General features: G+C 32.8%; 5 protein-coding genes and 1 non-coding gene across 10 annotated transcripts; 3 read left to right on the top strand and 3 right to left on the bottom strand.

Annotated features, from left to right (window-relative positions):
- Positions 1–202: 202 nt before the first annotated feature.
- On the top strand, positions 203–6,777 carry LOC107644978 (protein GIGANTEA). 3 transcript variants are annotated; one of them, XM_016348961.3, is made up of 15 exons: positions 203–466; positions 958–1,166; positions 1,499–1,570; positions 1,656–1,710; positions 1,837–1,979; positions 2,175–2,431; positions 2,668–2,726; positions 2,934–3,174; positions 3,260–3,410; positions 3,523–3,732; positions 3,842–5,377; positions 5,472–5,540; positions 5,677–5,895; positions 5,976–6,068; positions 6,296–6,777. In XM_016348961.3, exons 2-15 carry the CDS (start codon positions 1,080–1,082, stop codon positions 6,584–6,586), a joined length of 3,483 nt encoding a protein of 1,160 aa, XP_016204447.1. In that variant the 5' UTR covers positions 203–466; positions 958–1,079; the 3' UTR covers positions 6,587–6,777. The 3 variants fall into 3 exon arrangements, with proteins under 3 accessions (XP_016204447.1, XP_016204448.1, XP_088343913.1); XM_016348962.3 differs by having other exon boundaries at positions 238–466; positions 916–1,166; XM_088487787.1 differs by having other exon boundaries at positions 239–466; positions 1,837–1,908.
- A 654-nt stretch (positions 6,778–7,431) lies between these two features.
- On the bottom strand, positions 7,432–11,411 carry LOC107644977 (UDP-rhamnose/UDP-galactose transporter 6). Of its 2 annotated transcripts, none has more exons than XM_088487788.1 (6): positions 11,203–11,411; positions 9,498–9,743; positions 9,195–9,379; positions 8,919–9,119; positions 8,504–8,665; positions 7,432–8,099 (listed from the first exon to the last, which is right to left on the bottom strand). In XM_088487788.1, exons 2-6 carry the CDS (start codon positions 9,625–9,627, stop codon positions 7,809–7,811), a joined length of 969 nt encoding a protein of 322 aa, XP_088343914.1. In that variant the 5' UTR covers positions 9,628–9,743; positions 11,203–11,411; the 3' UTR covers positions 7,432–7,808. The 2 variants fall into 2 exon arrangements, with proteins under 2 accessions (XP_088343914.1, XP_088343915.1); XM_088487789.1 differs by having other exon boundaries at positions 10,996–11,211.
- A 1,837-nt stretch (positions 11,412–13,248) lies between these two features.
- Positions 13,249–15,811, top strand: LOC107644974 (uncharacterized). 2 transcript variants are annotated; one of them, XM_016348957.3, is made up of 3 exons: positions 13,249–13,470; positions 14,465–15,090; positions 15,421–15,811. In XM_016348957.3, the coding sequence occupies exons 2-3, from the start codon at positions 14,546–14,548 to the stop codon at positions 15,488–15,490; spliced, it is 615 nt and encodes a 204-aa protein (XP_016204443.1). In that variant the 5' UTR covers positions 13,249–13,470; positions 14,465–14,545; the 3' UTR covers positions 15,491–15,811. The 2 variants fall into 2 exon arrangements, with proteins under 2 accessions (XP_016204443.1, XP_088343912.1); XM_088487786.1 differs by having other exon boundaries at positions 13,333–13,470; positions 14,093–15,090.
- Positions 15,812–16,141: 330 nt separating this feature from the next.
- On the top strand, positions 16,142–17,657 carry LOC107644975 (light-harvesting complex-like protein OHP2, chloroplastic). Its single transcript, XM_016348958.3, has 2 exons — positions 16,142–16,673; positions 17,379–17,657. The coding sequence occupies exons 1-2, from the start codon at positions 16,261–16,263 to the stop codon at positions 17,491–17,493; spliced, it is 528 nt and encodes a 175-aa protein (XP_016204444.1). The 5' UTR covers positions 16,142–16,260; the 3' UTR covers positions 17,494–17,657.
- Positions 17,658–18,191: 534 nt separating this feature from the next.
- Positions 18,192–18,772, bottom strand: LOC107642244 (uncharacterized). The gene has a single exon (XM_016345534.3). It carries the CDS (start codon positions 18,558–18,560, stop codon positions 18,324–18,326), a length of 237 nt encoding a protein of 78 aa, XP_016201020.1. The 5' UTR covers positions 18,561–18,772; the 3' UTR covers positions 18,192–18,323.
- Positions 18,773–22,997: 4,225 nt separating this feature from the next.
- On the bottom strand, positions 22,998–23,070 carry TRNAR-UCU (transfer RNA arginine (anticodon UCU)). Its single transcript has one exon. It is a non-coding gene; the product is annotated as a tRNA-Arg (tRNA).
- Between the last annotated feature and the right edge of the window lie 1,031 nt (positions 23,071–24,101).

The following is a 24,101-nucleotide window of genomic DNA, read 5'->3' as shown; positions in this document are numbered from 1 at the left end:
GAAAACATGTGAATACGTGTAATATTTTATAATTTTAGAAGAGATGAATAAAAATGTTGGAGGCACATGATGATGTTAAGAATTCATGCATGCATGTAAAAGAGAAGATGGATGATACATGGCACTGTGGAGAAAGATGACGTGGCAAACAGTGGGTATGAGGCATGAGGAAAATATCATTGCCACGTGTGCAACAAAATCTAAGCTTCTAAGAACTCTTAAAAGATCTTCTCTTCTCACAGCCTCTGTTTTCCATTCTCTCTCCCTCGCTCACACAAACCATAAGCTGCCATCCATTACCAACTTCTCAAGTATTTCCCTTTTTATCTTCCATGAAATATTTTCATAAAAGGGTCCAAGAAATCAAAGCCAAAATCCAATTTTTGCAGCTGCAAAATTCCACCTGCTGAATTCGAATCTCTGTTTCTTAAGAAATCAGTCCTGTTCAGTACATAGAAGTGATCAGGTATATAGTTTGAATTTCTTTTCTGCACTTTTTTTTTAATAATTTGGGTTTTCTTCCATTTCAGTTCTTAGTATCTGTGTTGATTTCTGAACTGCTTTTTTTTTTTTAAAAGAAAAAAATATCTGGTGTGAATCTGATATTTTTTTTAAAGATATTTGAGCATTAGTTTTCTCTGAATTTGATTTTCATTTTTTTAACCAAATTATGGAAATTAGATGAACAGTTTGATGTCAAAGGAAATTGAATGATAAACCTTGAAAGTTTCGGTCTCATTAATGCTCTATTCTGTTTGGCATTACTCTGTTTCAGAATTTTCTCTAGTTTTTCATTATTTTAATCTCTCATTCAATTTGAAAGAAACATAAAAAAGTGTTTTTTTTTTTTAATTATTATGTTTTTATTTGATTCTACTTTTTGCTCATCATATTGATGTTGCACTGAATTCTCAGTGATGGACACTTAAAGGAAAAATATGTTGGCATGGTAAACAGGGGATGTTGAATTACGATATTTTAATTCTTGATTGGTAGCCGATTTTGGCTGGAATTTGTATTAGTGATACTAGAAGCAGAAAGAGAATACCTTCAAACTTTGAGAATAGATTTCTACTTCAATGGCTGGTGCCAGTGAAAGGTGGATTGATCGTCTTCAGTTTTCCTCATTGTTCTGGCCACCCCCTTTAGATGAACAACAGCGAAAGGTACCATCTTAATAATTATTACTCCTCCATTTCGAAATATCTGTCACTTTGGAAATTCGATATGTTACCAATTCAATGTATCCATATACAAGTTATATCAAGGAACATGAATTATGAATGTACCAAGTTTCTAAAATGAGTGATATTTCAGAAGTAAGGACTATTTATGCTCAACTTTCATCTCGAATATTTAGTACTAAAATTATTTCTAGAATCTAGTTGTGAACAATTTTAAGTCTAAGACAATATAAACAATATTATAGCTTATGATAGCTCATCATTTTTCTTCCCTTTTCTTGAGTTTTTTGACATGTTAATCTGGCTTTTCGTAGGATCAAATTGCTGCTTATGTAGAGTATTTCTGTCAATTTACATCGGAACAATTTCCAGATGATATTGCTGAGGTATGATTTATGCACTTTCTACCTATATTTATGGATAAACCTTTGATGTGTGTGTATTACTCACTGGTCTCTATTGCTTTGACAGTTGATCCGCAATCGTTATCCGTCTAAGGAAACACTCCTTTTTGATGATGTTTTAGGTATTTATCCTTTAACTCATTGGTTTTAAAAATTATGGTTGGCATGACAACAATATTGTTAAAATGAATAGATGATTATTTCTTGCATGAATAATTCCTTGTTTATGTTTTGACATGTGCATCCAGCTGTACTTGTTCTTCATCATCCGGAGCATGGGCATGCGGTTGTGCTTCCAATTATTTCATGTATTATAGATGGTACGCTAGTCTATGATAAGACTAGTCCTCCATTTGCTTCTTTCATATCTTTAGTCTGCCCAAAAAGTGAGGTATAATCCCTTGGCTTATACTCACAAGCTAAGTTTCTGGTTTGTACAATGCAGCCGCAAATTAATCATGTCACAAAACTGTTATGTTTAGAATCTTCGGACTGCTTCTTACTATATTATTCAATCAGCTTCAGTATTTGCAAAGATGTTCACCATCAACCTTTTTGTTTCTTTTTTGCTGTCTTAATTTTACAGAACGAATACTCAGAACAATGGGCTCTGGCATGTGGTGAAATTTTGCGTATCTTAACTCATTATAATCGCCCCATATACAAAACGGAAAGAATTGGTGCTAGCAGGAGCCATGGATCAACTAGTGATTCTGTTGGAAAGGAAACTGGTCATAATACATTGTCACAGCAAGAGAGGAAACCTATAAGGCCCTTGTCCCCTTGGATAACTGATATATTGCTGGCTGCGCCTTTAGGTATTAGAAGCGACTATTTCCGATGGTAAGTATAATATTTTAAGCACAAATTCATATGTGGTTTCTTTTTATTCTTCTCCCAGTTTGTGTTTGAATTGACTTTGCTGTATACAAAATTGCTTTTGTGATTGGAAGAGGCTTTATAATGGTGAAAAAAGTGACTATTTCTCTTGGTTTACATATATAGTTGAACTAAGTTGGTTGTCCTTGGCTCGATTTAATGTTTGCTTAAGTCAGTGGATCATTGCCATGTATTAACAGGTGCAGTGGTGTAATGGGGAAATATGCTGCCGGAGGTGAACTCAAGCCGCCTACAAGTGGTATGCTATATGTTACACTTGATTTCTAATCTAGAATTCGACATAACAGTTAAGAATTTGGTCTTGCATTTCCAATTAGTTAGCATTGAACAAGTATAAACTTTGTTTATGATTTTGATTCACTAACAAAAAAAGAAACTTATAATGAAGAGGAATCTCTCACTTCATAGAAGTGTTGTTCTAAATTGTGATTTCTCTTCATTGTAGCTTCTTCCCGTGGTTCCGGGAAGCATCCTCAGCTCATGCCTTCGACTCCGAGATGGGCGGTTGCCAATGGTGCCGGTGTTATATTAAGTGTTTGTGATGATGAAGTTGCTCGCTATGAGACTGCTACTTTAACTGCTGTTGCTGTCCCTGCACTTCTACTTCCTCCACCTACTACAGCTTTGGATGAGCATCTTGTTGCTGGATTACCGGCACTAGAACCATATGCACGATTATTTCATAGGTTATTATTCTTCACTTGATAGCTTCCTTGTCATTTTTGTTGTTCATGGAAGCATCTGCCTTAGCAAATTTTTATGATTATGTAGATATTATGCCATTGCCACTCCAAGTGCCACGCAAAGGCTTCTTCTTGGGCTCCTAGAAGCACCGCCGTCATGGGCTCCAGATGCACTAGATGCGGCTGTTCAACTTGTAGAGCTTCTTCGAGCTGCTGAAGATTTTGCTTCTGGAATAAGGGTAAGCTCTATAATGTTGACACACACACATAGAATTCCACTTCTAATTGAAAACTATGTGAAAGCTGTGAAATGAACTAACCAGTTCTTTCTCTCCTTAAATGGTAACTTAGCTTCCAAGGAATTGGATGCATTTTCATTTCTTGCGCGCCATAGGGACTGCAATGTCCATGAGAGCTGGTGTAGCTGCTGATGCTGCTGCGGCTTTGCTTTTCCGTATACTTTCACAGCCTGCATTACTTTTTCCGCCACTTCGGCAAGTTGACGGCGTGGAAGTTCAGCATGAACCGATGGGCGGATATATTTCTTCCTACAGAAAGCAGGTTGTTTTCATCTTCATAAGTTACCTCCTTTTCTTTTTCTCATTCGGTATAGAGTGTAGAATACACTCTTTATGCATACTTAAGATCTTCAATTTGCATTGCTTATCAGATTGAAGCTCTTGCAGCTGAAGCTACAGTTGATGCTACGGCCCAAGGCATTGCATCAATGCTTTGTGCCCATGGTCCAGAGGTTGAATGGAGAATTTGCACCATTTGGGAAGCAGCTTATGGCCTTATTCCCTTGAATTCTTCGGCAGTTGATCTTCCAGAGATTGTGGTTGCATCCCCACTGCAACCTCCGATACTCTCATGGAATTTGTACATACCTCTACTTAAGGTTCTGGAGTATCTTCCCCGTGGAAGCCCTTCCGAAGCATGTCTCATGAAAATATTTGTTGCTACAGTTGAAGCTATTCTTCAGAGGACATTTCCAATGGAGTCCACTGGTGAACAAAACAGAAAAAGTAGGTACCATTTTGGTGTGGGGTCTGCCTCCAAGAACCTTGCAGTGGCTGAACTAAGGACTATGGTTCATTCGCTTTTCTTGGAATCATGCGCGTCGGTAGACCTTTCTTCGCGCCTATTATTTGTTGTGTTAACAGTTTGTGTTAGTCATGAAGCTCAATTCAATGGTAGCAAGAAGCCAAGAGGTGAAGATAATTATTCAGCTGAGGAAATCATTGAGGATTTACAAGCAATATCTGAAAGTCAGAAAGAAACAAAGAATAGGAGAAAGAAGAAGCAAGGTCCGGTGGCGGCTTTTGATTCTTATGTTCTGGCTGCAGTTTGTGCTCTTGCCTGTGAGCTTCAGTTGTTCCCCTTGGTTCCACGTGGGGCCGACAATTCGGTTGTAAATAATGTGCAAGATATAGCCAAGCCGGCGAAAATGCAGGGATCTTCTGATGAGTTTCAGACCGGCATAGATTCGGCCATACGGCATACTCACAGAATTTTAGCAATTCTAGAGGCCTTATTTTCATTGAAGCCATCTTCTGTTGGCACCCCTTGGAGTTACAGCTCCAATGAAATAGTTGCGGCGGCAATGGTTGCTGCACATATTTCTGAGCTATTTAGAAGGTCAAAAGCCTGCATGCATGCTCTTTCCGTTTTGATGCGTTGCAAATGGGACCATGAAATTCACTCCCGGGCATCATCATTGTATAATCTCATAGATATTCACAGCAAAGCCGTCGCGTCGATAGTTAACAAGGCAGAGCCATTGGGAGCAACCTTAGTTCATATTCCTAATTGTAAAGATTCACTTGATATTAAGAGGCAAAATCATTGCGAAACTAGTAGCTCCTTTGATCCGCGGAGGACATCTATATCCTCTTCAATGGATTCAGCTCCTTCAGAACTTCGACAAAAATCCGAGAATACATCATATCAAAAAGAATCATCAGGATCTACCTTGGGAAAAGGTGTTGCAAGTTTGCCATTAGATGCTTCTGACCTTGCCAACTTTCTTACAACGGACAGGCATATAGGATTCAGTTGCAGTACACAAATTTTTCTGAGATCCATGTTGGCAGAGGAACAACAATTTTGTTTCTCTGTGGTGTCACTACTATGGCACAAGTTGATTGCATCTCCCGAGACTCAACCTTGCGCCGAAAGCACTTCTGCTCAACAGGGGTGGAGACAGGTACTATATATTACACATATAAGACTAAATTGTATTCCCAATTTCCACTCAAAATGTCTAACATTTAACCATTATGTGATTTTGTGTTATGTAGGTGGTTGATGCATTATGTAATGTTGTATCGGCATCTCCAACGAAAGCGGCTACAGCAATAGTTCTTCAGGTCCAATTTCATCCTTCTTGTGAAACTTGTATTCTATTGCCTACATTTCCAAATAAGCTTGATTTATGGAGATTGCTGTTGTTACCTTTTAATATTGCATTTGTATGTTCGCTTCCCTGGACTTGTTTCTTGTCAGGCGGAGAGGGAATTGCAGCCGTGGATTGCGAAAGATGATGATCAAGGTCAGAAGATGTGGAGAGTTAATCAGCGAATTGTAAAGTTGATAGTGGAACTCATGAGGAACCATGACAGCATAGAATCCTTGGTGATTGTGGCGAGTGCATCGGATTTACTGCTACGAGCCACAGATGGGATGCTGGTAGATGGAGAAGATTGCACATTACCACAATTGAAGGTAACAAGTTGCAACATATGCTGTTTGTGCATTTCCATTGTCATTTGAACTCACTTTCCAACTTTTGATAAACTGGCCAGCTATTGGAAGCAACAGCTAGAGCATTGCAGCCAGTGCTCGAGTTAGGAGACACCGGATTGGTGGTGGCTGATGGCCTTTCAAACCTGTTAAAGGTAAACAAACTTACCTCTCTCATTGGATCTTCTAATTAGGTAATATTGAACAAGTGTTGGTTTTAAACATTGGAAAAATCTGGTTCTAGACAAGACAAAACCATGTTGCTTCGCGATCAAGTTTCGTCGAAGTTTTCGGCTCTAAAGCTTTTTTTGCATTGTTATGTGCTCAATTTCAAGTTGCATGGATTGCTGGTTAACCAAGATCTTTGTACATACACATGCAGTGTCGCTTACCGTCTACAATCAGATGCCTGTCTAATCCAAGTGCACATGTCCGCGCTTTGAGCACGTCGGTTCTTCGCGACATCTTGCACAACGGCTCAGTCAGATCAACTGCTAACCCTCCAAGGAAAAATGGCATCCACAATCAGTACTTCAACTTAGATGTCATTGACTGGCATGCTGACATAGAAAAATGCTTGAAATGGGAAGCTCAGAGTCGAATTTCACATGGATTGTCTATTGAGTTCCTTGATCTTGCTGCAAAAGAACTTGGATGTACCATTTCCATATGAAAAGAAATGGAACCATCTTGGATATGAAATTTTTTCTTTATCCCCTTTGATCGTGACTACATGTAGAAACAAACTGAATGTATTCTTTAGGTACTTAAAAAATGATTTCCAAATGATTGAACCTTATTTTAATTCCCCTTTCCTTTCGGCTAAACTTTCATGGAATGATATCTGCATATAATTGTCCAAAACTTTTGTTCTATTTGGTGGTATTGAGTGTTGATAAAAAATTCAACAATGAAACAAGACGATGACAATAACGACAAAGTCTTATCCCAATAGGTAGGATTGACTACATAGATCAAACGATGTCATTGAGATATTATGTGATGTTATTGAGATATTATGTATTATACTTACAGTGAAATTGTTTATATATAAATTTTTTTTTTTACCATTTCATGCATGGTCTTTTTTTTTTTAATTCTTGCATGTCCAAATTTCTTGAGATGAGGTTTTATCATTTTCTTAATAATAGGTGCTATTCTAACTTTTCTTATTTTTTATTTTGTTCATATGTGTTTAGTTGCTAAGCATATTCTTCTTTATCACATTTAACTTATGTCCATATTCACCTAAGTTAAGTGTGGCATAAATGTTGACAAAAAATACATAGACAATAAATTCAAGATAAAAATAGTGTTTTTATCTCTTATTATTCCCAGTTTTTAGTAGAGAAAAATAAATTGAATAAATTTGTCCTAAAATGAATATCTTATTTTTATCCTAAAATAAGCTATGTATTTTTATGAGTAACCAAATAACACCTTTGTCACAATTTTATAGTCTTCCATCAACTTTGAGGAGTAAACAAAACCATATCCAGCTCTTCAAAGATAAGAAGCTTTTATGATATCTTCACATGCCTTCATGTGCTTCTTCATAAATGAATCACAAAACCAATCTCAAAAATGCACACTATCAAAGTACATATTACAAATGATTTGTCATGAAAGAATATAAATATATTCTTCTAATTATGGTAAAGATGAAATTCTTTTTCCAAGAACCAAGACCTATAAGGAGACATCCAATATACCTCGGAATCCAAAACAAGAAATCAAATATTTAAGAATTACAATGTGGTTGGAGGCAATTGGAACCAATGAAGTTTATACTTTCAAATAATTAAGAATACTTTCCTAATATCGACTAATCTTTTGTAAGCTCAACTTTTGAATATGAAACCACTAAAACACCAAAATTAGTGAATGATGTCAAACTATCTTGTTTCTGTTTTGCTGGTAGGAAGGGAGTGACTCCTACGTTCCTTTCCGCCGGGCTTCGATGACGCGTTGCCATACCAAATCATTCCAACCACAGCTATGATCATCCCAAGAACAACTTGGAGATTAAGACCCTCCTTCCCAAAGAAGAAGAATCCCATGATTAGAACAAGGATTGTCTTCATATGTCCCAGTACTTGAAAAGAGACGGCAGTGAATCTTCCAATGCAGATGAATTGGCTGAGATTGGTACCAACAGCAATAGTGCATGACAAAATTATGAACATCTGCCAGAAACAAAGCCAGAGAAGCATTACAAAAATGTTAACCAACATGAGAACAATAGTGAAAGTAACAAGTGTCTTCGATTTTCACCCTAATTAATTTTATTTGCCAAAATGTGTTTCAGCTTTGCCATTAATAATCAAATTTTGCTTCGGTTGATGACATACTCTTCTGGTTAGACTTTCTATGCACAAGTGATTGTAACCAAAAAGGCGATTACCTATCTAAAGGAATGAACAATGTCTCAGTAAGTCATTTACAGAGAGCTAGAGACGCATACGCAAACAAAAGCCTTTCATATCATACCATAATGTAAATCTACAAATTCATTTACTCACTTCCTCATAAAAAAATTAAACATGATTTAGCTTTAGGCTCAATATTTAGTTTATTATCAAGTACTTACCAAAGAAGTAGTGTTGTAGTCATATTTATCGACTCGTTGGCTTGTTAACCAATAATCTAGTATAGGTCCTATTAACAGTAGCGATGCAGCCTGTGCAGGTGCTGTGTGTCCCAATAGGTTGAAAGAACTTAACGAATACTTCCGTTGAAGAAAATGAACATACTGCACATAGTACATTTTGAAATTCCATGAGTACCAAGCACAAAATATTAGGAAGAAACTTCAGATAACGACATGCCAATACATAGAAGACAGGAGTAAAAAGCTGGTTGAAACATGAAAATGATCTCCATAACAGAATGATAAGAAAAAGGAATTTGTAAGGGAACAGAAACATAACAGACAACAATTTAGCTAAATATGCCATTAAAATTCAATATAGAGTTCACATCATAAAGAGGAATGTGGTACGTACATATTGTTGCAAAGAAGTGCTCCACACTGCTATAAAGGCAGCAATGAATCCTTTTGTGTTCACACTCACATCAGTCACAGTGCAAACACCAACTCCCAAAAGAACAACACATATGCTCAGTTTCGTGTGTCTTGAATACCGAATCTTGTCAAAAACAACTTCCAATAGGCAGGATACAGGGATCATACTCAACTTAGCAATCTGCCAATGGTTAAAAAATAAATATAACTTCTGAAGGCATTAATGGATCACTAGCTAAAGCTAAGCCCAACTCACTTGATAGAATCCAACCGAGTTCCACATTAAACTAACGTTCATTCCGACAATAGAGAAGTTAGCAAATAGAACAAATTTCAGAAGCTCTGGCAAGGGTAAATGAGAGGGCTGGACATATCCCATTATCCTTAGTATGAGCGTCATCAAAGTTGTAGTAACAAAGTGCAGACCTGTTAACGTAGTAGCTGTATGCAGCATAGACAAATTGTATTAGAATAAAATAGTGTTGACGTAACCGGATGATGACATACACAGTCATCTGTTTTTTTTTTTTGGGGGGGGGGGGGGTGGAAGATAATTTACCAAAACTGAATCCGTAAGTGGCCATCAAAGCTTTGTTTACAATGATAACTCCAACAGAAGTGACAACATTGAACATCCATGCAGCTGCATCTGCTGCAGCCTTTTTTTCAGCCTTGCTAGTTGGAGCCATGTTTTTGCTGATCTAAAAACTTTATCACTGGCCTTTTCTAACTAATCTCCATAACATACCATCCAAACTAAATGATGTGCATCGCCCCAGTCAAGTCACTTAACAAACAAAGAAGCCTGGTAAAAAAGGAAGGTCAACATATTCTCAGACCTAATATAATTATTCCAATGCAATTGCATCAATCATAAGCTGGGAAACAAAAGAATAGATATGCTGGCAGTATTATGCATCTATGAATTTAGAAACAAACAATTCCTGGATACATCTAGCATCTGTGCAATTTGCTTTGTCCAAGTCATGAGGAAAGGCAAATTTTCATGGAAAGTTGAATGTAGATAATAAGAATGAGAAGCAAGCACTAGGAATAACAGGATTAACTGACATTTGTAAACTACAATGATGATATGCATCTGATACAATCAAGACTTGAAAACTACCATCGGCTATTTTAGGGTTTAAAAGTAAAACTAAACAGCCAAGCTTATATTCTTTCAACGCCTTTAGGTTGTGTTTGGTTAGAGTCTCCACAAAAAATGGACACCGAGACCATGGTGAAGATAGACAGGAAAACTGCATCTCTCTTCCTATTCCCCCGGCTTTTGTCGCAGAACAAATATGATTAGCCTATTTCTATATTCTTTCTGAGATGTTTACCAAATGCAGCCATACTGTGTTAGCTACTATCACACATCCATTTTCTCATCTCTCAAGTGTGTTCTTTTGCTCAAGGGACTTTCTTTCAGCCACTACCCCAATAAATGAATGCCATGTAGAAAAACTATACTTATATATCAGCCAGCCTATGATTCCCAAAAGAATAGCATGAGCTAAGACTAAGTCAATGCCGAAATAAACCATATCCTTAAAACTAATCCAGATAGTATGGCCTTCAGTTCAGCCTATCATGATATTCTGATTTAGATCAACATTCAAAACTCCATAAAAAAGCAACTTTATTACTCAAAATTACCATCAGATCTGCAAGAAACCAATATATTCAATTTCATTCATGAAACTTTGAAGACTAAACCATCTTAACTACAATTGTAACTTCCATGTACTAAGTGAATGATGCATATCAAAAAGCAAAAGCAACAAATAAAGAAATAAAATCCATTGATCACTTTTGGCTGCATTGACATCAGCCAGTATCAGTCCAAAGAGAACTGAAATTCCAGTCAATCAAAGAGCCCCATAAGGAGATTTCACAATGCAAAACACCTTTGAACTCTATTGCACACCAGAAGGGGGAAAAAAAAAACCACACTTTTTCCACATCCATCACAAACAGATCCAAAAAGGGGTCTCAGATCCAGAAGAACAGCATTGAAAACCAGCTCAAAAGTAAGAGATCAGCGAAGGAGCAACCTCGTATGCACCAAGATTAGTTTATTTCTCCGCCAGCATCAATTGAGAAACTTGTAACTCAATTTGAATGAGTATAACAACAGTAAGTAAAAAGATCACAACTTCAAGTGACCCTTTTGGTGGGGATGCGAATATGATGGCCAAAAACTAAAAAGGATTTTTTTTTTTTTAAAAAAAGGGAAGATTAAAAGAGAAAGAGGAACTTACTGCGAATGGAAGTAGCAGTATGGTAGCGATGATGAAATGGAAGAGAAAAGAGAGTGGATTTTGATTCCGGTTAAGGTTTATGTGATGAGTTGAGAACGTGAATGAAAATGGAAGTTTAAAACTTTTTTTTTTCCGCAGTAGGAGTGGCACGCGCTCTGCATTCTTCAACATGACCCACTTCCATAACCAGAACCTAACATTTTTTTGGTGAATTAATTAATTAATTAATTAATAACTAGTTATTTTTTTTTGTGATATAATAATAATAATAATAATAAGAGTTTAATTCAATAACATAGTAGAACTTTCAGGAAAATTGAAAATTATGTTGGATAATCATTTAATATAATTTTATAATTTTATTAATTATAAAAATAACATAAAAGTTAGTTTTTTTTTTTCTTGTTAAAGTTCTATTACTAAAACTTTACTAACTAGATGTAACTTGGCTGAAGTTTCATGAAGTTTGAAAAAGTCTCCAAGTAAAATAGCATAGATGCCTAATTTGTTTTCCTTTATACGTATATGAAAAATGCTATTTGCATGCAACAAATTTAACTAATAAATTATTTATTATTTATTTATGCATAAACATATATATTATTTTATGTAATTTTTAATTTTTGATTTTTGTGTGTATGTGTGTATGTGTGTGTGTATATATATATATATATGGCTAATTTATTTTAAAGTATCTTTAATTAGGTTTTGTTTGAATTTAAAATGGCTTTTTTTCCCAATACAATTCCAAAGTAAGTTACTATTACGAATATTAACTCCTATCTTCATCAAAATGCTTAGATTTATTTTGTTTGTGCTCTATTGATCCCATTTCTTAAGAAAATATAATTTTAGATACTTGCTATTATTATTATTATTTTTTTTTTTGGTTCCCAAAGGACTCCCAAGACCCTTCAATTTTAGTAGGAAAAAATGTCAAAACACCCCAAAATTTTCAAGTTAATCAAACAAAAATATTAGTATACTAATTCAATAGATATTTTCTACAAATCCTATAATTTACAATTACCTTCCATCTTCAATTTGCATCAATCAACATGTAGAGATTATTTACCGACAGCAAAATGGTGGGTAAAGAAGATTGTAAGCCTCTTTTTTGGTTAAGAAAAAGTAATTTGAGGAGTAAACGTTTGTGTAATTGCGTTTATGATATAAACTTTGCAATTACCACCAAAACACTTGCCATCAATCACATCTTATTTCTTAAACCATTCAATTTCTTTTTAGTAAACGAACATTGATTTGCCAATGAGTAATAGCTCAAATGGCATAGTCTCTCCATACTCAATTAAGAGGTTGCAGGTTCGAGTCTCATATCTTTAGTAAAAACACAAACATTGATTTAACCTTAGCGACAGCTACCTACATATTTGTCTGGTTCTCTTAAAATTAAAGAAAAAAATATATAAAAAAAAAAAACTAATTTTAAGTGTTTAGGTTTATAATTTAAAATTTAAAGTTAAAAAGATTATGATTTAAAATTTAAAATAAAAAAAATAATTTAAAAAAATGAACTAATATTAGTTGAAAAAAATTAATCACTTGCTATTATTCAAAATTAAATGGGTATTTTATTTCAAACATTCTTTATATTTTAAGAAAAAATTTTTAGTGATTCTTTAGAATTTTATTTAGCATTATTAAGTACAGATGTGTAAATATCTCAAACTATTCTCTTTTTCATATTCTTATTTGATATATGTCATTTTAAAATTTTCATAATTAATTTTAGTTATTTCTTCTAAGTAAACATTTTATAAATTCACCAAAAGAGAAAGAATTTTATAATAAAATTAATAACGAGAAAATGTTAATAAGAAAAAAAATTGAGTCTGAGAAAATACAAATGAATTTGTTACTATTTTAGTTTATGGATAATATTTTATTGTTTTCCTCAGAGTGCGTTAAAAAAAATGTATTAATAATTTAATTATTTATGCGGTCCCATCACTATCATGCGCCCTTGTGTCACTATCTTTATATCGATCCTCTTTTTAAATAATACGGACCTTACTAAAATAAAATAAATTAAATTATCATTTTCTTTTTTTTTTCTTTTTCTTTTTAGCATTATTTATTTATTTATTTATTATTATTCCTCTTTTCTTCATTCTTCAATAGCATCACTTGCGAGCTGCCACAACTTTTCTTCCGATCGGATATGCTTCAGCCGCCGATTCCACGCGCCGCCACAGCCGGTTATCTCCGTCGTTTCTGATTCGCCGACGACACTGCTTTCACTTTTTGGTACTGTCAGTTTTCTTCTTCCTCCATTTTCAAATTTTATTTTATTTTTCCGTTTGTTTCTCGAGAAAATTTGAAGGAAACCGGTACTGTGAAATCTCACTTGTTAGTTGGTGCCTCTTTGAGTGTGGAATTTAACGAAGTAATCGAAATCATTTTTGCTTTGAGATTTTATCTGAGTTCTATGATTTGAGCTTCGTGTCTGTGTTTCTGATTTTGTTTTTCTCTCTGCATTTACATTTAACTTTTGATTTTTCTTTTCGGTTTTCGTTTTCAATTTTAGCTAATCTAGCTTCGAATTTATTTATTTTTTAGTGAAATTGTGTTGTATGTGTATAGAGAAAAAAGTTGCATGCTAGGATGCTAAAATTGCCTTGAAACAGAGATCTTCTTTATTTGCCATTTCTCCATATGGTTTTTAATTAATATTTTTTTTTTTTCTCTTTTGTGAGAATCAATAGGAATTGTTAGAGATTCGAAAAAAAATTATTTTTATTTTATTTTATTCTCCTCCCCCACTCTAATGTATGTTATTGGATTTATAATTCAGTGGAAGTTGTAGTGATTAGAATTATTGATTGAGTTAAGATTTTGCCTTGAATTTGTTTATATAATGGTTTTGAAGGGCTTTGATGATTTTGGCAAAGACAAAAAGCTTAACTCCTTTGTTGCTGTAGCTATTTAATTTGAGCTTAGGCTCAACAGTTTCAACACATTATTGGAGCATCAAGAAACATAGGGAAGTCTTAAAGTGGTTTTAGTACTGTGTTCGTCTTTGTCTTAAGTTGTTCCAAAGCTATGTCTTCACTGTTATGCATCTTTGTTGTCATGCCAAATTGAATTTGTTCAACAAGGCATATTCTCTTTTAATAATTGAAATTGATATGTGGAATGGAAAATATTATTATAACTTGCTATAGAGTATAACTAGATTAAAATTTTTGACTGCATCGGAAGTCATGATCATGCTGACATTTAATCACTTTTTGTGTGGAAGGTTGTGAATTGTGATTTTGGTTCTTCAGAGAGTAGGGAGCCATATATAGAAATTGTCCTGGTGCGCTGATGAGAAGAACTGATGTTATTGGCAGTAGAAGGAGGAGGATTCTTCTCTTCTTCAGCTTCGGGGTATAGTAAGGGCCTGAGCCTTCTCCTCTTGGGCCAGAGGAGTGATGATAAATCTAGGACAGTTTTGCCGTGGAACCAGTATCAGTTGGTAGACCAAGAATCTGAACCTGAGCTCCAGCTGGCTTCCAAAAAGAACCGCCTCTCCCGCGGTTGCGCTTCCTTTGTTTGCTTTGGTCGCGCTTCCGCAGGACTTGACACTCCATCTCATCTTAAAGTTGGCCCTGCCCAACAACATAATGTGTCACCAGGGCCACTGGTTCCTGACGATGGCACAGATCCTTCTGCTAATGTAGATAATGACAATAGAAAGGTTGCACTTAAAAGTAGCTTACGAAGGCCACAGAATCATAAACCAGATCCTCTTGAGACTGCTAATGAACATGAGGCATTAGGTGGAAAGGGGAGTGATGCTCCTGATCAAACAGAGGGAAGGAAAGTGCAGTGGACAGATGTTTGTGGCAGTGAGCTTGTCGAAATACGGGAATTTGAGCCCAGGTATTTGAATCTTTTATTTTCTTTATCAACCATTTCTGTTTCTTGCTAATGTATTCTTGGTTGGTTCTCGATATCCATGTTCAATTATAAGAATTAGAAGGTTTTTTATGGTGTATTAGACTTTTCCATTAGAAACTCCTGAAGCTTTGGAGTTTTTAACGAAGTTACATCTTCCCAATTGATATTTGCGAATTGCTATTGAGTATCTCACTACAAATTATCATAGCCATCTTAAATTCTTTTTGTCAAGTGTTGTATGAGCTTTGCAATGGAAGTTTCTAATCTTCTTTCCTTGTATGTGTATCTGTCCCTTGTTTTATTCAACTGCAGTGAAGTGGATGGATCAATTGATGAATATGATGATGGGAATGAAAGAACTTGTTCCTGTGCTATCATGTAAATTGGGATCCCGCGAATGAAGCATCAAGTCATTCATTCCTAACACTTTGCATCACTCAATCTGAGGTCAAAGGAGCAAAGATTTTTTGGTCATTCACATTCACACCACCATCTCTCACCTTAGCGACCTTACCTTTTGAGCCTGTGATTGCCTTGCAGCCTTCAATTTTGTTCCTCTGCTTTCCATCAATTTATTGTATAATAATCTTTGTTGTGTGAATTCATTTCCTTTTGATTAATTATTTTTGTGCTGTTTTCATTGTCCTATTTTTATATGGATTAACAAAATTCAATCTGATATTTTTTTTGCATATTCATTAAATTTATATATTTAATGCTAGGTTAGTCCTTGATCTGAACATACTAAGTTTGAAATTGTGGTCCAAAAAGAATAACCGTACCCAGAGTTCTCCCAACCAAAAATTTAAAAAAATATTAAGAGTGAGAATTATCCCTTTTATTCTAGTTGATATAAAGCAGCCAAAATCCAATGGTTGATAGTGAAGTAAGCATAAAAGACATTGTTGGTCAGTTTCAAGTGGTTAAGACACTTACACAACTTCACTTAACTGGAACCACTTTCAATTTGAAACTTGGCCATACCTTATCCACACACCTACCTTGTTTCCTGATTTTGATCACACCACACCACAATGTCCAAATAAGACTCAATACAAGAAACTAAGAGAAAACAAAATATAAAATTCTCTTCATAGTTGGTAGCATCAAGAAAAAGAAAAAAAAAAAAAGAAAAAGAAAGAAAGAAATATTATGTCTGTGACAACCACAATTCCAAGCATCAAAATCTCCACATGTTCCTCCTCTCCATGTTGCAGTTCTACAACAACTTCATCACATTCTTTGAGGTATAAGCCTTATTATAATGTTTTTACCATAAGGAATTCTCAGGCTGAAGGTCCTCTAAGAAGACCAGTGGCTCCACCTGTGAGAGAAGAACCTTCTAGTGGTGGTTCTCCGCCGCAGCCCTTGAAGCCATCACCTCCTTCCCCAAATAAACCGGCTTCTTCTTATGTCGTTGTTGATGATAAGAATGTTGTTACATTAGAGTTTCAGAGGCAAAAGGCTAAGGAGTTGCAGGAATATTTCAAACAGAAGAAGCTTGATGAAGCAGACCAGGGTCCTGCTTTTGGCTTCATTGGCAAGAATGAGATCAACAATGGAAGGTAAAGTGTTTTACTTTTTGACACAAATAAAACTGGAGTTAATCTATGTTTCTGCTTTATATTAATTGCATTATTCCAGGGGTTTTAGCTTAGAATCTTTTTACAATTGTCTTGCCATAATTGAATTGTATGAATTGAGGAAATACTAATTTAGTTTCATGAAATCCTCTTGTTTAAACCTTAGAAATAACAGAGATACCGATATTATTGAAAGTGATAAAATAAAATAAAAATAAGTTTTGTCTGTCGGAAATGGATCCTCTCAAGTGAAGAAAATACTGGATGGTGTCAATTGTGATTTTTCACCCTTCATTGCTCTTTCTCTCATATTTAATTTTGCCCCCACTTATAAAGTTAACAGTGAGAGATCACACTACATTTTCTCAAGTGTTGAAAAAACTGGAGAGGATCCATTTCCTTTGTCTGTCCAATTCTACAGTGAACATAAGATTATAAATTCTGTCCCAAGATAAATATATTTTTCCTGTTTCTATATTGATATCTTTCGGGTTCAAGCCATCAGATCAGCAACCGATATAATTATCTGGTTAGACTGCCTACATTACACCTTTCGGGTGCGACTCTTCTCCGGATCCTGCTTTAATGCGAAATGCTTGTGCATCAGACTACCTTTTAGGCTTTTATATCAATATCCTTCTCCAAACGTTTTGACTTTTAACGCGGAATTTTACTTGTTTTGTACAGATGGGCAATGTTTGGTTTTGCTGTAGGGTTGCTAACAGAGTATGCAACAGGATCAGACTTTGTTGATCAAGTAAAGATCCTACTCTCGAATTTTGGGATACTGGATTTGGAATGACATAATAATTCTCTTAAATATATAAAAGATTGTGCATGTGGTTTCTTGTATCCTTGGTGTAACAATGTTGAGTTTATAGCAATTAGTTTAATTTTTGTATTATGGTTTTAGTTTTATATCTGACACCAATTTCCATCATCTGATCCAGTTATAGCTTTCACAAACCTTTATTGTTGCTGTTATGGTGAATGATAGTAGGGTTATACAAATTTAAATGTACAATTAATACAATAGGCTAATAATGGTCAATAGGTTCAAGTAACAAGAGACATGTAAGCACTTAATCCAACAAAAGATTATTTTTTAATTAAAAATTATTTTTTAATCAATTTTTTTTTTCATTGCATATCCAAGGAATAAAAAGGATCACTAGAAAATGAAAAAGAGAATAAAAGAAATTAAAATAAAAGATATAGAAGTTGGTGTTAGTTACAATAAGTCTATAATAAGATACATAAAAAAGGTTGAAAGCTAAAGTTAGAATTAATTACAAAAATATAAACATATTATTAGACATGCAAACTTTAATAAAACTTGTGAATTCAATTTGAGACCTAAATTCATAGACTCGAGAGTTTGATAATTTGCAAAGTGATATATCTGCTCTCTATATGTCTCACCTCTTGATTTTAGTTTCTTGATAAAATTATCTTCTCTGATAATCATTGCACTTCTGAATACAAATTAAACAAAAATAATCAAACAAGAAAACTCTCATTTCATTTCATCATTTTGTTTTTTACAAGTTAAAGCTATTTTGTTTTCTTCAACATCATATTCATACCCTTGAAAAAAAAAAAAAAACTATAACTCACATTATTTCATTATTATTACCACTCACCAAACTTGTTCTTGATCCACTTGAAGCTGTTCCTCACACTTGTTTTAAGCTTCCTCTCCACAGCATAAACATTATATGACTTGATTCTCTTCTTCCTCTTGATCTCTGCATCACTTGCTGCATAAAACCCACTTCCCTTATGACATGGCCCATTGAAGTTGTAGGAATTTGATCTCTCTCTGAATCCAAATTCAGAGTATTCAGGGTATGACTTGCTTTTCTCCATTGACAAAACCAAAGAAAAAAACAGTCTCTTTGTTTTGGTATTTTGAGTGCATGAAGATTGAAGAGCAATAAGTATTTATGTGCATGAGACACACAAACAAATGCATTGTGATTCAGTTGCGGTGGCATCCATGTGTGATGTTGTGTGAATGATGAGTGTCATTGGTGGTAATGAAGGAGATAGGGCCCACATTGTTGATTCACGGCTAAATTTTTTCCTTTTTATATTGATTAAATCACAAGTCATATGTTGATGGCTTATTGGTAGAAGCTTGAATGTTTTTGTTTGATATAAATTTTTTTTTAAATTGATATTAATTAAATCGGACAGTTCGATTTATTTTAAAAAAATTTAATTAAAAGATTTAATTTATATTTTAAAAATAAAAATTAGAGAGTTTGATTTTAATATTAATTTTTTTTTAATTTTCAAAAATGTAAATCTTGTGATTTTTTTAAAAAAGAATTAAATAACGTAAATTAGTAGGTCTAAATTTTAGAGATTACTGAATAACTAAATAAGAAATCGAAAGCACCAATTTCTTTTCTCTTATATTATTGAAAAACACATATCTTGACTCATCCTTTTGTGTTACACATTATCATGCAGCATAAAAAAAAAATAATAAACGTTGATTCACATGACATTGATGTGGGTCCAACCCTTTCTAGTGCTGAGGATATGCAAAATTAACTAAAGATGGTTGATATAGTTAATAAAAATTAAATTTTAATTTTATAGAAAATTTAATTTAATTTTTATAAATATTTTGTAAGAGTTTAAAAAAATATGTTAGTTTTGTAAAATAACTAGTGTCAAATCTATTAGGTAGCGTTTGGTAGAGAGACAGAGACCGAAAGACTAATACTGAGAGACAGAGACTGAAATAAATTTCAGTATTCTGTTTGGTGTAAAGTGAGAGACAGAAATTGAAACAAGAATGAAGTTCTAATTTAATTTGTACAAAGGGTAAAATTAGAATTAATTAATTGAAATGAGGGTATTTTAGGTATAAAATGTTATTAAAGTTTTAGTCTCCGTCTCTAAAAATTTCAGTCCCTGTGTCCCTACTTTTTGGAGGTACTGAAATACTGAAATTTTAGAGACAGAAACAGAAATTTTAGTACCAATATCTGAGCCAACAAACATGATACGAGTCTCAGTTCCTCAATCTCTGTTCCAATATCACAAAACAAATCGCTACCTTATGGACAAAAATAGTTGACCAAAGATAAGGCACTACTAAGCTAGAGATTTCTTAGCCTTAGGTGTTATGTGAACAAGATCTGCTCATCTATATTCATGGTTTAAAGTAAGAAATAAGAATGTTCCACAATTGCTAAAGACATGAAGTATTGCCTTTTGCGAAAGAAATGTTGTGTATTTAATTTTACATTTTATTTAATACTAAATAGATATATTAGTTTCTTATGAGTTAAAATAAGTACAAATGATATAACTCTTAATCTTAAATAACTCAGTGCAACTTTTTGCTTTTTTCTTCTTACATAAAATCATTAAGAGTTATTATATTCCTCAGGCTTTGATTTGAACTAATGACAATTTGCCATTTGCAAATTTTAATTCATGCACATTTATGTTGATTTAATTAAATAGTGTCCCAAACATAATTTCTTTATGGAAAGCAAAAATGGGTGTGATCATCTCCCACTTTTATTTTATTTCAAAGTTGGTGGCTCAGTGCACTGTGGGTCATGGATTCTCTATTCAGAATTTCAGATCAAAGATTTAAACGATTACCTTTATCACCATCCATGACTTAAGATGCTACAAGTTTATATGTTTGACAAAATTCATATAATTGTTAGTATGTAGTAAAAATGAGACAACAATAATAAAGGGAAAAAAAAAAAGCTAAATGTTCTTTGCATTTCTTAGGAGATGTCGGGAGAATGAAAGTCACAAATAATTTTTTTTAGAAACTTCCATCTCCAAGTAAAGCCAATCACAAAAAAAACAAAACAAAACAAAACACAATCACATGTAAGTGACTTGGAAAATCTTTTAATTTTTAAAATCACATTAAAGAATAGTGTTAAGTGAATAAGTTATTATTTAACCAAGCTTTTAATTAAATATTTTTAAAAAATTAAAAAATCAACATTTTTCTTCTTCATCTTTTTCTTTTCTAATTTGTTTTTGTTTCTTCTTTCCTCTTCATTCTCTTTTTTCTTATTTCTCTTCTCTTCTTTCTTTTTTTCTTATTGTTGCTATATTTTTTTTTCTTATTTTTTTCCACTCTTACTGAATTTTTTCCCTTTTTTATTTTTATTTTCTATTGGTAGTTTTCTCCAAAAATTTATGTATTTCCTTCTAAAAATTTTACAGTTGGTTATAAAAAATTAATTTCTTTGATTTGATAAATTTCTGTATTTCTATTATTTAAAAGACATTTTTAAAAAAAATTAATGAAAACTTAAACTAAAAAACCTTGGTTCATCTAAACTTTTTCTCCAGAAAAAAAAAATATATAGTCTAAATTCTAAAATCTCAAAAGAAAATGGGAAGTGTAGTGATTCTCAAAGATACATGTGGGTCCCACATGTACGGCAGCAACCAGCAAGGGCACAGTGCGACTGGCCTAATAACCCCCCTTTTTTCCTACTGTTCCTCTCGGTCCAACAAATTAAAGACTAATATATTGCGAATCAGAGCTTAATTTAAGAATTTATTATTGATCAATAATTACTATATGTATAAGATGAGATTCGAATTTTTAACATTTATTTTAGTATATTAGTAAACTAACCAATAAATCAACCGAACTTGATTAATACACCTTTTGTTATATATCCTTTCCTTTTTCCTAAAGGCTCCAAAAAGATGTTCAACTTCTAATTGGATCACTTGGTCGGTTAGGTACCCTCAACTTTCATGAATCTTCTCAACTTCATCAATATTTTTAGCCTATTAATCCCAAAATCTGGAAAAGATTTCTTGCATGCATCAGAGAAATACTCAATATAAGGGACATGCTAAGTATTGGATTTGTGTACCATATAGCTCATGGTTTATGATCTATAAAATTGTATGTAATTAATTTCACTTTGGTGTATATTACTCATGGTCATGGAAGATTTTATTGTGTAATTTAATTAAGTTGGTTATAAAAAGAAAAAGAAATATAGGGAATATTGTGGTAAATGTTGAAAGTATAGAATCAACATAACATATACTTTACCCTAATGTGTGAAAATTGTTTTTGTTTTTATTTATTTATTTCACATGCAGAAATTTAAAGCTGCCATGTAACCATCTAGTAATCTTGTTTTGCTTTTGAAAATTAAAAAAAGATGGTTAGGTGCTCAATAAAGGGATATTAAACATGCTAAACACATACATAGTTTTTTTAATGCAAAAGGGAGACATCATAATTTTACATAAGACCATAAGAATCACACCTAGCTAGTAGCTACTAGTTAGGCACATATATGATCAGCATGCACTTAGAATAATAATAAAAACCTTGTTAAATAATGATATATATCTTTCATGCTTATATTCATAGCAATGATTCCTCATTCCAATTACTCAATTGAATGTCCTTTGTTGATTGGTTGAATTTATTTATTTCCTGTTGTGATTCATGGGGAGCAATAGTTGATATTATGCTGCTTCTTTCTTCAGTTGGTGAAAACTTTTTGAGACACTACGCGGTTCATATGTTGTAAAGTGAATAGGCTATGCACTCTGCAATCATGTCTTTCATTTTCTTTAATTTTTACAAATTACAATCCTTACCAAAAATATTATTCTTCCATTAAAATTAGCTAATAATATATTTATATATAAATATATATATGATTTAATTTATTTTTAATGTATATTTATATTTTAATATGTATTTTATAGGACTTTATCTTTACATGAGATAAGAGGCTAATTTTTTTTGTTATGAAAATAGAAGTGATGATATACCTTAACATTGTAATTTTTAGTGTTTTTCAAAACTGTGGAAAGTACACAAATCGGATGGTCCGATTTCTGTACCTCAAATTTTTTATTTTTTTTAACACAAATCAAACGGTCCAATTTGTGTACCTCTAGAAATCGGACCGTCCGATTTCTATTTTTCTAATAAATCGGACGGTCTGATTTCTCCTTCTCTAGTTAAACGATTCCACATTTGAGTATAACACCCCGTCAACAATTCACATTTTAAAAAAACACTACTACCACTCCAATATTAAAAATAGAAAGTTCGAGATAAGAGTAGAGTTGAATACTAAATATACTATATTTACTTTTTTATTATAATTAATTAACAAGGCAAAATAATGGGTATAGTCTTCGAGTCTCCTTATTTTTGTAAAAAAAAAAAATAATAATTAACAAGTAGTACAGATATCTTTTTTATCCATGTAAAGCCCATTACAGCCCTTTTTGGCCCAATAAGAAAAAGAACAAATAGAAACACACGCCCAGTGGGACTCGAACCCACAATCGCCTGATTAGAAGTCAGACGCCTTATCCATTAGGCCATGGGCGCTCTATGATGCTGGCTTTCATAAAATATTTATCAGACTGATTGATATAAAAATGTGTTCACATAAATATAACACGTGATATTTACACTTATTATGGTAAGTGATTTAATAAAATATGTATGATTATTTAGTGATTTTTATTTATTATTTTTAAATGAATAATCATCAATATTTAGCAATTTTATTCAATAATATAATTTGGGTAGTAAAAACTTAGTTGAGCCCTAAATTTATAAGTGTAATAGAACAACATCTTCTAAAATATAAGAGTTAGTAAAGTGATAAAAATAAGAGATTAATCATTCTTAAACTAAAATAGTAAAATTCATATATGATAAAAAATTATAAATTTAATGGTGATTAATCTCTCATCTTATTATTTTGTTCATTTTTTTTCTCTACAAATTCAAGTGTAATAACCTCTCACTTTACTAATTTAATATGTCAATAAATAATTAGAATTTTTTTTAAATTATAATTATAATTTATGATTGAAGTCATAATTTAAATATTTTAAATGGGATAATTTTATTTAGAGAATTTATAATTCAAATATAATTTTTATACACTTAATAGCTACATTCGAGTTAATACATTTAATACTATATTTAAAAAAATACGAACAATGCACATTATATTATTTATTTATTAATTAAATTATTACAATTCAAATTAATTTTAATAGAATAATTTAAAATTATAATTTCAATTTTATTACGTGCATAGCATGAATTATTACACTTGTATTACTAATTTTACAATCAAATTAAAATGTGCCATATGTCATTTTTTTATTGCAATTGAAATCAAATCTTTCCCTCTAAAATTAAAAGTTCTTATCTCCTCTCTCTCCTTTTCTCATTCTCTCTCATTTTTCACTCACTCTATCTCTCTTATATATCATTATCAATGATTAATTATAAATTTGATAATTAAAATGTGCAAGATGACATTTTTTAATTATAATTAAAATTGAAATTGAAATATAATTATATTATTATATTAACAATCAAAATGTACCACATGACACTCA

The sequence above is a fragment of the Arachis ipaensis genome, chromosome B5 (genome assembly GCF_059453495.1).
Source record: "Arachis ipaensis isolate K30076 ecotype BB chromosome B5, ASM5945349v1, whole genome shotgun sequence".
NCBI lineage: Eukaryota > Viridiplantae > Streptophyta > Magnoliopsida > Fabales > Fabaceae > Arachis > Arachis ipaensis.
Note: the sequence above shows the minus strand (reverse complement) of the source record. Positions and strands in the feature narration are given on the sequence as shown.

Coding starts and splice junctions, on each gene's coding strand:
- LOC107644978 (XM_016348961.3), top strand. CDS start 1,080: ATGGCTGGTGCCAGTGAAAGGTGGATTGATCGTCTTCAGTTTTCCTCA. Junction 2,727..2,933: donor ACTCAAGCCGCCTACAAGTG/GTATGCTATATG, acceptor TCTTCATTGTAG/CTTCTTCCCGTGGTTCCGGG. Junction 5,378..5,471: donor CTCAACAGGGGTGGAGACAG/GTACTATATATT, acceptor TGTGTTATGTAG/GTGGTTGATGCATTATGTAA.
- LOC107644977 (XM_088487788.1), bottom strand. CDS start 9,627: ATGGCTCCAACTAGCAAGGCTGAAAAAAAGGCTGCAGCAGATGCAGCT. Junction 9,380..9,497: donor CACTTACGGATTCAGTTTTG/GTAAATTATCTT, acceptor TGCTGCATACAG/CTACTACGTTAACAGGTCTG. Junction 9,120..9,194: donor ACTCGGTTGGATTCTATCAA/GTGAGTTGGGCT, acceptor AACCATTGGCAG/ATTGCTAAGTTGAGTATGAT.
- LOC107644974 (XM_016348957.3), top strand. CDS start 14,546: ATGTTATTGGCAGTAGAAGGAGGAGGATTCTTCTCTTCTTCAGCTTCG. Junction 15,091..15,420: donor ATACGGGAATTTGAGCCCAG/GTATTTGAATCT, acceptor ATTCAACTGCAG/TGAAGTGGATGGATCAATTG.
- LOC107644975 (XM_016348958.3), top strand. CDS start 16,261: ATGTCTGTGACAACCACAATTCCAAGCATCAAAATCTCCACATGTTCC. Junction 16,674..17,378: donor AATGAGATCAACAATGGAAG/GTAAAGTGTTTT, acceptor TGTTTTGTACAG/ATGGGCAATGTTTGGTTTTG.
- LOC107642244 (XM_016345534.3), bottom strand. CDS start 18,560: ATGGAGAAAAGCAAGTCATACCCTGAATACTCTGAATTTGGATTCAGA.